The 12,969-nt window shown below is 35.3% G+C and overlaps 1 protein-coding gene across 3 annotated transcripts in view; it reads left to right on the top strand.

Annotated features, from left to right (window-relative positions):
* LOC143252195 (tryptophan 2,3-dioxygenase-like) overlaps positions 1-12,969 on the top strand; it is a 51,071-nt gene that overhangs the window by 34,204 nt on the left and 3,898 nt on the right. For all 3 annotated transcript variants that reach the window (XM_076503945.1, XM_076503947.1, XM_076503946.1), the window contains exons 8-11: positions 4,138-4,251; positions 5,435-5,542; positions 8,695-8,745; positions 11,283-11,337. In XM_076503945.1, coding sequence (XP_076360060.1) covers positions 4,138-4,251; positions 5,435-5,542; positions 8,695-8,745; positions 11,283-11,337 — 328 coding nt within the window. The remainder of the gene's footprint in view (positions 1-4,137; positions 4,252-5,434; positions 5,543-8,694; positions 8,746-11,282; positions 11,338-12,969) is intronic.

Raw genomic sequence — 12,969 nt, 5'->3', positions numbered from 1 at the left:
ATTATATGATATTGCTTGATAATAGTGAGAACTGCTCTTCAGTCAAAAGAAAGATAAAATATGGAGCTTGTTCCTGTTTTACTTCTACCTGTGCTGCTTTATGTTAGTGGTCCGGCATGGCCAAGCGTGTTAAGGCGTGCGACTCGTAATCTGAGGGCCGCGGGTTCGAATCCCCGTCGCACCAAACATGCTCGCCCTTTCAGCCGTGGGGGAGTTATAATGTGACGGTTAATCCCACTATTCGTTGGTGAAAGAGTAGCCCAAGATTTAGCGGTGGGGGTGATGACTAGCTGCCTTCCCTCTAGTCTTACACTGCTAATTTACGGACGGCTAGCACAGATAGCCCTCGAGTAGATTTGTGCGAAATTCAAAATAAACAAACAAACAAGCTTTAAGTTAGCAATTATTTTAGTTAAAAATCTAAACTGTGGAGAAAGAAGAAACATTTGAGTACAACAGCACCACTATTTAATATTTTCATTCATTATTCCTTCCTAATTTTTCTAGTTTACTTATAAATTTATATGTATTAGTTGAGTAACTTAATTTGTTTTAGTGGAACAGTGGTGTGCCTGCGGAGTCACTCCGCTAGGAACTGGGTTAAGATACCCGTGTTTGTTAAGTTTGTGAAGAGCACAGATAGCCCATTTTGTAACTTTGTGCTTAATTTCAAACAATTAACGAACTTAATTTAGGAAGCAGGATTTATAAAATTTATTTATTACATTAACTAAAGCTAAATGCCTGTAATATAGTAAACTTTAAGCTGTTTATACAAAAATAATATACCAGAATTCTTGAGTAATCAAACTCAATCCATACAAGGCTCATAAACAGCCAATGCTGCACTCTAATGCTTTTATTTTTACATTATAGGTTCATAAATGTGCAATGAATACATACATTAAATATCCTCAGAACATCAAAAACTGCGAAACGTGGTTTAGTGTAACCATTGTGGTCAAGACCTCACACTAAAACATAGATATTGCTTGAAAACCAAAGGAACACAAAAATAACAATTACTCTTACACGTCCGTCCCACCCTCCTCCCATTGGCTGAGCGATAAGTCTGAGGCCACCTATAATTCTAAAAGTTTTGATTTATATTGTTACAGTTTTAGTTTATACATTTTATTCTCGGACTCGTTGATATTACGTATAACTTACCAGAACCGAAGTTTGTGAAAATTAGATAATTTAGTCAAATTAAGTGAGGTCCAAAATATTCACCAAACGGTACGTGAAAATAATGAACTAGGGCTTATTATATGTGCTTAACAAACTTATGTTGCCAAACACACACTCTGTGTCTACAGATTTTTGGAAGCCTTTTAAAAACAGTAAAGCAAACCACAATGAGAAAATGGAAAATGATAAGTTTGTTGCGGAAGTTTGGGCAAAGCTACACAAGCCTTCCTAATTCTAAAAGAAGAAAAAGGCAACAAGTTAACTTTCTAGGCCTATTATAAGCAAACTAATAAAAAACTTTTGTGATAAGTCTTTTATCACAATTGTTTTGAGTAAATTTTCTTCATATCCATCGTCCTCGAAGGAAACACTAAATTATCTTAAGTAAGAAAATATTTCGTGAACGAATCGATAAAATACAATGTTTTAGTTATAATTTAGATACTGGAAGATGTTAAAAACGTTTTGTTACTGGTACTTTGTTTCATAAATAGCCCATAAAATAATATACAAAACGCAGACTGCGAAAACCAGTGTCAAAAGCGACGTAACATAATGTACAATAATGCAAGTTAAATTGTTGTGTAATGTGAATGAACACCTCACTAATCGATCAGACGCCATCACTACTTAATCTCGAACGTAAAATTCACTCTCAATTCTTTGTTTGGAATTTCGCACAAAGCTACTCGAGGGCTATCTGTGCTAGCCGTCCCTAATTTAGCAGTGTAAGACTAGAGGGAAGGCAGCTAGTCATCACCACCCACCGCCAACTCTTGGGCTACTCTTTTACCAACAAAAAGTGGGATTGACCGAAACATTATACGCCCCCACGGTTGGGAGGGCGAGTATGTTTAGCGCGACGGGGGCGCGAACCCGCGAATTACGAGTCGCACGCCTTACGCGCTTGGCCATCCCGGGCCTACTATCAACTCAAACTGTTTTATTATTACAATAATTGTCAGTTGAATTATAGAGTTATCAGACCTTTTGCCACTTTTTAGTGTTGAGAGTGTAGAAATTAAGTTTTAAACAGAATTTAGAATGTTTGGACGGTTAAATTTCTTATAAACTTTTCTAACATTGTAAGGTTTTCATACTTATTAAACAGTGGACGCTGAGGGATCAGATGGTATTTCTGGATGGGAATCTTCTGGTTTAAATCCGTCTTGCTCAGTTTCAATTTTTATCTCTTCAGGTAAAATAGGAATAATATAAAATAGCTGAATTTCATAGAGTTTACAAATATCAGGCCACCCCCTAAGTAATGTCCGATTTTAGGTTTACAAAAAGATAAAGGATTTCAAACGCTTTTGATGTTATTTAATCTATATTCCGTTATTATGAATTGCTTCCTGCTAACGATTCACAAGATTCTGAATGCCACTTCTATAAAATTATTGGGGTTTGAAGGAAAAGAATGTAGAGAGGGTAGTTTTGACATCTTCATGTGTTCTAAGCTCTTTTCATCAAGATAGTTCTGCAAACTTCGGAATAGATGATAATCAGATGGGGCAAGGTCTGAAGAATAAGGAGGATGTAGAAGTTTTTCCCAGTCTAACTCTTCAGTCTTTAGAGATGTGATCCTCGTGCATTATTCTGGTGTAACACAACACCTTTATGATTGATCTTTTAGTGCAACATGCAAGTGCTCTAACTGTTGACAATAGAAGTCTGATTTAATCGTTATATTGAGTGGCAGCAACTCAAAGTGGATCACACCAACAATATTTCACCAAATGCTTAACAAGACTTTCCTAGCGTGGAGGTCCATTTTGGGCTGTGCTTTAGCCAGTTTATCTGCACTGAACCATTGTTTGCACCACTTAACATTTTTATAAAATATTAGTTTTTCCCTATCCAGTCAATAACTTGTCCACAAAAGGTGAGCTACGTTCACGAGAGTGCAAATGTCCACTCTTGCTCTAAGGTTGGCTTGTGTTTAGTCATGGGAGACCCATTTTCTAAGTTTTGGCACCTTTCCAAGCGGTTGCAGATGACGGCGAATTGTTGAATGGGTTGAATGAAGCTTCTGTGCTAGTTCTTCAACTGTTACAGCACAACCTTCATCAAGTGAAGCCAGCAGCAAGTCATCATTAAGCTCAACAGGACGACCTGAACGTGACGCATCACTTAAGCTGTAATCACCTGATCTGTACTTTTGAAACCACCTTCGACATTTTCTTTCATTGAGAGACTCCACACTATAAACAAGTTAAATGGTTTGTGTAGTTTCTGATGCACTATTGCCTTTTTAAAACTCATAAAGCATTATATGTCTAATGTGTTTTTCAGACACATCCATCTTTATAAGGGTTTATTTGATTAATGATCTGAAAATATGAAGTTGGGACAGTTTCTTTTATTTGTCCGAACATTTATATACATGTCCTACTACATATTTTAGTCATTATAGCTTTCTACAACGATAGAAATGATGATGCACTTTCTGTATTAAATTTTTGGACATTATTTGTGAAATGATCTGACAGCTTCTCAAAAATTCCCATAAAATACAATGAAGTCGTAATAAATCTCTGTATGCAAGAATTACTAATTACATATCAATATTGTTACACAATCAGCAGAGGGGATCTGACTATTTATACAAAGCAATGTTGATTACATTATAACACTAATAAAGTCGCACGGGCACTTTTGCTTTCAATGAAGTGTTCTTTTGTTACGTTTTAAATTGGTGGAAGGTGATAAGCTAAAATTTATAGGAGAGATTTTTAATCCTGGCGTTGTTTGTTCCTGCGCCAACATACATTATTGTATTTTCATTGTATTGCAATAAGTAAATCAAGAATAGAAAGACTCATTTCCATCCGGCAAACTGAATGAATAATAAGCAACTTTGTCTAATTCTTTTTACTGATAGCATAACTTACACATGGAACTAAAAAAAAACCGGTATGAAGTACGTTTATTATGTTTTGTTAGGAAGATCGTGTAAACTTCGAAAAGAAGAACTATCGGGAGGCATTCAAAGACCCTAAAGCTATTGACGTCATTTTGCAGTCTGAGAAAGAACCTTCGCTATGTGACTTGATTCAGGTGCGTACTGTAGTTATTATGATGTGCATAGAACAATTATAAATCAGTGCCACTAAATTCGTTTTTTTTTTTTAATTTAAGGCCCGGCACGGCCAAGTGTGTTAAGGCGTTCGACTCCTAATCCGAGGGTCGCGGGTTCGAATCGCGGTCGCACCAAACATGCTCGCCCTTTCAGCCGTGGGGCGTTATAATATGACGGTCAATCCCACTGTTCATTGGTAAAAGAGTAGCCCAAGAGTTGGCGGTGGGTGATGATGACTAGCTGCCTTCCCTCTAGTCTTACACTACTAAATTAGGGACGGCTAACGCAGATAGCCCTCGAGTAGCTTTGTATTGGACGAACGATTTGTATGCTTGTGTTAAAATTAGTGAAAACGAGCGGTCTCACTGCATCATCGTTAGTTTGAAATAAATAAAATATGTATGTAACGAATGAACGACTAATTCCTACGTTGCAAACTAAGCACATTTTACTAGTGTAATCATAACAGACAGTTATTGTCTTTCTTTATTTATAAAAGATCTGGCCTGGCCAGATGGCTCAGGCACTCGACTCTTAATCTGAGGGTCGAAGGTTCGAATCCCCGTCACACCAAATATATTTGCCCTTTCAGCCGTGAGAGCATTATAATGTTACGATTAATCCAACTATTTGTTGGTAAAAGAGTAGTCCAGGAGTTGGCGGGTTGGTGATACTAGATGCCTTCCCTCTAGTCTTATACTGCCAAATTATTTATAAACAAACCGCGAGGCTAAGGACTTACTACATTATATGACAAAAATAATGCAGTGTAAAACTCATTTTGTGTAGACTAGATATGAAGAACTTTTACTACTTGTATTATATGACAAGCATTAAAATATAATTAGAAGAAAGAAGTTTTTGTTAAAATAAATCTAGAATTTTAAATAGTAACAACTCTGAATTTTCTCTCTTTATCGTACCTAAAATAAACATTATTTGTCATAGCGTAGATTCCTCACACAGCTTATTAAGGTTTGAACACTGCATATAGTGTTTTTCTAACTTCTTCAGCGCGAATGTTGCACTTTGATGTTGCACAATTTAATCGATTTATTGCCGTTTTTAATTAATTTAAAGAACAAATTACAGAGTATTTGTTATTAAAGCATAAAGATGTGCATCTTGATATATTATGTTATTTGCTAATAAATATTTTAGCGGTGGTTAGAGAGAACTCCTGGACTAGAAGAAAACGGTTTTAACTTCTGGAAAAGGTACGAAGAAGCTGTTTCTATTATGTTGGACAGATTTAAAGAAGACAGTGAGGTTAGTTTCTTACAAAATATCGTGGTGTGTGTATATAAATAACCAAAATTCATACAAATTTCCACAGCTATTCAACAACTAAAATAATTAAACTATTATATATATATATATATATTGATCTTTTCTGTTATTTACTGACTTTTATTATTATTTGAGCTCTTCAATATTCGACTGGTTGTGACTTCACAAAAACCCATAAAACAGTTTCAACTGCAATTTTACTACTAAAACCCGACTCGTAATCTGAGGGTCGCGGGTTCGCGCCCGCATCGCGCCAAACATGCTCACCCTTTCAGCTGTGGGGGCGTTATAATATGACGGTCAATTCCACTATTCGTTGGTAAAAGAGCAGCCCGAGAGTTGGCGGTGGGTGGTGATGACTAGCTGCCTTCCCTCTAGTCTTACACTACTAAATTAGGGACGGCTAGCGCAGATAGCCCTTGAGTAGCTTTGTGCGAAATCTAAAAAAACAAACAAACAAAACTACTAACACTAAACAAATTGATATAAATGCACGTTCTTCAAAACTATATACAATCCCTATATAAATTAAATGTATCAAAATATTGAATTAGTTTGAATTTATAAACATACTTTCACTTTCTTTCTATTTCATTGTAATTTTACTTAAGATTAAAACCTTGACTCAAATTATACTTTGTTTATTTAGTGAAGACATCGTAAACTATTCTTTAAGTTTTACTTTCCCAGTACATTTATAGATACGTTTTGATTGTATTAATAGCGTTAAATGGCAGTCCTTTTGTTAATAACACTATTTAATTTTCTTTCAAGTTAATTTGTGTAAACTCACAAGTTTCACATATTACTGATCCTGTTCATTGAAAAAAAAGTTTAGGCCCGGCATGGCCAGGTGGGTTAAGGCGCTCGACTCGTAATCTGAGGGTCACGGGTTCGATTCCCCATAACGCCAAACACGTCGCCCTTTCAGCCGTGGTGGCGTGTAAAGTGATGGTCAATCCCACCATTCGTTGGTAAAAGAGTAGCGTTGGATGGTGATGACTAGTTGCCTTTCCTCTAGTCTTACACTGCTAAATTAGGGATGGCTAGCGCAGATAGTCTTCGTGTAGCTTTGCGCGAAATTAAAAATAACAAAACAATAATGTCTCGTGAAAATTTATCATGCCTTGTGTTCCTTGTATTGATTCAGAAAAAAAAAATACCACATACTTAAGTCGATAATCATGTTTAACACTTGATCATAGTGCTACAACATTTAAGGAAACAAAACTCTAATTTTATTTTACTTTTGGGCACTTTCAATACTCGAAATGTGAGATTAAAATATTTAAAAATCGCACCCCTGATTTTAGCGTTGTAAATATATAGACATACCGCTGTGTTATCGGGGGTCATTTACTTGTTGTTTACAAAAATATTTCATTAATTTATTTTGATTTACGGATCTCTATCGAGAAAGACAGAAATAACTAACTTTCGATTTATCCAAAAAATATTTTATTTCTCTGTTTTAATATCGCCTTGATTTTTTAAAAAAATTCTAGAATTTTTTTGAATAGAATTTGTGCAGTTTTTAAATCTCATGTTATAAAATTGTTGAGTTGTAATTATCTGTAGTTTATTATTATCCATTTTATGAAAAATCAGTTTATACTAAGTTACTTATGTGATTTCTGTTTCTTTAAAATCAAATTACTTTTCTTTTGTTTTTCGCTAATATAATTCATTGTTTTGATGAATTGAAAAATTCAAAACTATCTGACGTTTAGAAGCCATTTTTTTGTAATTAATTTTTAACAACAAAAAATTCTGGAGTTGAAATAAATCACTTGAAAACGTCAAAAGTTGAACAAGAATTTGATTACTGAAAAAAAGAAGGTCATGTGACGTGTGAGTTCATGGGCATTAGAGAGTAAAGTAGCCTCTAACTCCATAGTTCAGTAGATCACGTGAGCTATGACGCCATAGTTCTACAGAATGGCACCAAGGGGCAAAATAGGTCCAAACTGTATCTTAGAACGGCTGTTATGGATATTAACACTGTTTGTTTAAGGAGAGAACAACGTTTCGACCTTCCTAGGTCATCTTCAGGTTAACTGTACTGCTAGAAGCGATGAGATTATAGAGTGTGGACAGATAATTGTTTTGTGGATTTTGAGAAAACTTCCAGACGTCATGGTCACGAATGTGAAGTTGTGTCATTTTGTGGGAACAAAAGTTCTGTTTAATATTCTATGGTTCTTAACATGATATTGATTTGTGAATTATCATTAGGATCAGTTATACAGTTGTACTTCAATATCTATAATTAGGCCTGGCATGGCCTAGCGCGTAAGGCGTGCAACTCATAATCCGAGGGTCGCGGGTTCGCGCCCGCATCGCGCCAAACATGCTCGCATTCTCAGCCGTGGGGGCGTTATAATGTGACGGTCAATCCCACTATTCGTTGGTAAAAGAGTAGCTCAAGAGTTGGCGGTGGGTGGTGATGACTAGCTGCCTTCCCTCTAGTCTTACACTGCTAAATTAGGGACGGCTAGCACAGATAGCCCTCGAGTAGCTTTGTACGAAATTCCAAAAACCAAACCAAACCATATCTATAATTAACAAATGAGTAAAATGTTCAAACTCTAGATAGCTTGATCTGAATTGGGATTAGTTATACAGTTGTACTTCAATATATGTAATTAACAAATGTGTAAAATGTTCAAACTCTAGATAGCTTGATCTGAATTGGGATTAGTTATACAGTTGTACTTCAATATATGTAATTAACAAATGTAAAATGTTCAAACTCTAGATAGCTTGATCTGAATTAGATAAAATAAAAGAAGTAGAGTACGTACAAATGAAAACTACAATGTTAACATGTTATATATAAACCTGTTTTCGTTCTGAATACTTATAAATTAACTTCATACTTATCCGTATACTAGTTTAACGCAAGAGCTACGGTACTGGAGTGTTTCCCATGTTAACTTACAACATTCGAACTGCAGAAATATGTCATATAAAAGCATTAATTAAAGTTGTGTGAATAATGAGAAGAGAAGTTCGATTATGCATCTCATTCTTAATAACAAACAAAATATTTGAATAAGTAAAGATTAGTACATACTCTGTCCATGTTTCAAAAGTATCCCAGAATATGATTTTATTTGTTTATTATACAGGTAGACTCAGATATTTCAGAAGCTCGTCTTGAGAAATGGAGAAATAAGAAGGTATGATACATAATGTTTGTCAATAACTACTTTCACTTAAAGGCTGAATAAAAGTTTTGACTAAATTTGGTCTTTTTGAGAAATCAAGTATTTTTAACTAACAGTTATGTATAAAAATAACTAAAGAATTAAGTTTTGCATTCAACATATTTCATTAATTTTTCAAATATTTTTTGTTCTAATTCCCATTTCAGATGTTTATATGACTTATAAACATATATTACATCAACCTGTTGACTGCCAAGTATTTCATCTGTTACAATACAACTTTAATGTTTCTTCATTTTGTAACGCCATTTTGGATCGCAAGTGTAACAATTTGTAAGTGTATCAAATGCATATATGATGCTGACATCTAGCGTTGAAGTTAGGTATTATTGAGAACGAATTAACTCGTCCGGGGAACTGTGTTACCGATTGGCTTAGACGAGTTATCTCGTCTATGGCACTGAACAGGTTAAAGGATTGTAAAGAACCTTTTGATCCATCTAAACTATCCCTTTAACTATATAAACTAAACACTTAAAAAAAACAACACATTTTAAAGCTTGTTCTTATCATTCAGTTTTATCTAGTTTTCCCTTAAATTTCCTAAGATTAACTGTATCCATCCACGACATATGGTGGCAATCTGTGACAAAGACCAATCACCCTGTTAGAAGAATAATGCTGTCTTGGATGGAGATAACATCTTCGCCAAATTTCTATTTGTATCTCTTTGTTTCACCATTCGTACCATTGAATATGACCATCACTTTTGAAATAATAAACATTAATACATAACTTTTCTCAATAAAAGTATCTTATTGTATATATATATCGAATACACAGTATATACAAACGAATATGCTGTGTTCACTACGGGTTTCGAAGAACGATTTCTAGCGTTGCAAGACAGCAGACACATCGCTGTGCCACTGATGGTTTGTTTGTTTGTTTTGAATTTCGCACAAAGCTATTCGAGGGCTATCTATGCTAGCCGTTTCTAATTTAGCAGAGTGAGACTAGAGGGAAGGCAGCTAGTCATCACAACCCACCGTCAACTCTTGGGCTACTCTTTTTACCAACGAATAGAGGGATTGACCGTCACATTATAACGCCCCCATGGCTGAAAGGGGGAGCATGTTTGGTGTCATCGGGATTCGAACTCGTGACCATCGTATTACGAATCGAACGCCTTAACACGTTTGGCCCTGCCGGGCCCATCACTGATGGATATGTTGAAATATTCTTTGAAACGAAATTAACCAAACTGAATAAAACCTAAAACCTGGTCAATAAAGCCACTCTTCCCCAATAAAGCCACTCTTCACCCAATAAAGCCACTCTTCATCAATAAAGCTACTCTTCCCCAATAAAGCTACTCTTCCCCAATAAAGCCACTCTTCCCCAATAAAGCCACTCTTCCCCAACTTTTCAGTGCTATGTTCCTGTTAAAATACCTATAAACTTGTATTTCAAAGAAATTCCTTTTTTCAAAATTGTCTACATTTAGTTTGGTTTCGGTTATTCTCATTATTTAAAATCATATGTGTTTCAAAGTTATACATTTTTATCTTATACTTCTAACATTACTTAAAGAACAGTTTAGCCTACCATTAAAACCACACTTACATCTTGTTTCCAAACTACACCTATCTCTAGATCTTTTTTATATTATTATTCTATTGCCTAATCTTAGATTAAAGTTGTCCTCAGAGTTGATTTATTAACAATTGCAGACAATTCATTTCTTACCTTATTTAAATGCTAATCAGCCGTTCCACAAAAGCTCCATTTTGAAGTGATCCCACAAATCAAACAGCTAATCTGCTCTACCCTAGATAATATTCCAAGCCACACAGTTAGCTCCAGTGATCTACTTTTAATTTCATCTCCGGCAGTTAAGCCTTAGCAGTATTCCTAACAGAATTAAGTTGTTATAGCTTTTTTTTTTTAATGCTTTGAACCTAAGTAGCCCCTTTGACCTATCCTTTCTTATACCATTAGCCTCAATGTGCACTACAAAGACTGCGTCACTACTAGCACCTTTACTGTACCAATTTTTTCTGTCGGTTATATCATCTACCCCTGCTTCATAATAGCATAATCGAATTATTTCCTCTGTATTTAATCCACAGACTGTCTTATGCTTGTGTTACACAGATATAATCTCCTATAATAGTAAGATGCTTATATTCATCATTCGGATCCTCATTTGTTATTTTTGTTATGTTTTCTCCTCAATTTCATCATTACCTCAAGTTAAGGACTGAAATCTGTTACTTAGTAAAACCTGCTAGCTGTAGTTAAATATCTTGGCACGAGCCATTTTAGTACTGTTTTAGATACCTGAATGTCATTATGACAGTTTTTGATAACTGTTACTTTTCTATCATTCTGTTATGCTAAATTGCAAAATATTAATTATTCATAACGTGAATATAAGTTATGTTACGCGTCATACGTAGCACAACAGAAAATGTGGTTCGTAGTTTAAGAATAATATAGATTTCAAAGGCAGAGATTGTCTGTGATATTCGCTATTATTTTGATAGGAAAGATTTGAGACTTTGTTTGACGTGAAGAAGTACAACACCCTCCTAGCTAGAGGTAAGTAAGTTGAAAGGTTTGTTTGTAGTTCAGCACAAAGCAACGCAAAGGGTTATATGTGTGAAAATAAACAAACGTTTTAAATGTGTACGGAAGAGGATTTTCACACTTCTTTTTAGACAGTGAAAATTTGTTCTACGCAGTTAGACAGACTTTGTTGCAAAAAATAGCTTTGTTTTAAGTTAACCACAAAGCTACACAAAACTCTAACTGTGCTCTGGCCATCATGGGTATCGAAATTCGGTTTCGAGCGTCATAAGTTGGTAGGCATACCATGATGCCACTAAGGGAAAAAATAAATAGCTAAACGGTATCGAAATACCTGTTTTAAATCTAAAGAATAAAGTATTGGTATTCAGGTAACGTATTTTACCTCTATTAACTATTAATTAACTTTTTATAAGTTTAAAACATATCCTATATTGATTTATATTTGTACTCTGGGATTATTTCACTTGATGTAGCTTTTTTGTTTAATTTGTTTTTGTTTCGGCTTGTTTTAGGGTTAAAATAACAAATTATATAATTAGTGATAGGTTTGGATTTCCTGTTTTAACCCAGAGGTTCCTTATGATTTTACTTATTTTACTATTTAACTTCATTAGAATGTAATTATTTTCACTAAAAATATTATATGTGAATATATTTAAGATATCTTAGAATATTTTCTTACGTGCGTCACTTCTGAAGTCAATATTATAGCGTGCTTGTGTTTTTTTCGTATAGCAAAGTCACATCGGGCTATCTGCTGTGTCTACTGAGGGGAATTGAGCCGCTGGTTTCAGCGTTGTAAATCCAAATATTTATCGCTGTCCCAGCGGGGGACAACTATTATAGCATTAAAAAAAAGTCAAATACAGTCTCTTTGAAGTGGTAATGTAAGTTTACCTGAAATTTGAATTATTAGAATAAGATAGCAATACATGAGTTTGTTTGTTTGTTTTGGAATTTCGCACAAAGCTACTCGAGGACTATCTGTGCTAACCGTCCCTAATTTAGCAGTGTAAGACTAGAGGGAAGGCAGCTAGTCATCACCACCCACCGCCAACTCTTGGGCTACTCTTTTACCAACAAATAGTGGGATTGACCGTAACATTATAACGCCCCCACGGCTGAAAGGGCGAGTATGTTTGGCGCGACTCGGGCACGAACCCGCGACCCTCAGATTACGAAGCGCACGCCTTAACGCGCTCGGCCATGCCGGGCCAATACATGAGTTATTTGAATATCTGTGTTTTCAAACAATCATCACAAGTTTTTCACACGCACACAACAAAAGAAAAAAACAGATGATAAGAAATTTAATATCATTTTGTAATAGATACCGTTTATCACTGCTCTTGTTGTTTTTTCTTGCGATCTCGACATAAATGAATTGGTCGTGGCTTAATAGTTCGAGTGCTGGGCTGAGAATCGAAAGCTCCGTGATTCAAGACATAACTCCACTGAACACGCTCTTTATTTTTATCTGTGAGTGCATTTTAGAGAGTAGCAAGCAATCTCATTATATCGGTTCAAGTAACAGGACCAACAAACCTTGTGGTGGCGGTGCTTTTGGCTACCTGTTCTTCCACTGATGACAAGTACGACATTAGGATAATCCTAAATTGTAAGGGCTTCTGACCTGAAAGC

This window comes from Tachypleus tridentatus, chromosome 6, assembly GCF_004210375.1.
Source record: "Tachypleus tridentatus isolate NWPU-2018 chromosome 6, ASM421037v1, whole genome shotgun sequence".
Classification (NCBI taxonomy): Eukaryota; Metazoa; Arthropoda; class Merostomata; order Xiphosura; family Limulidae; genus Tachypleus; species Tachypleus tridentatus.
Note: the sequence above shows the minus strand (reverse complement) of the source record. Positions and strands in the feature narration are given on the sequence as shown.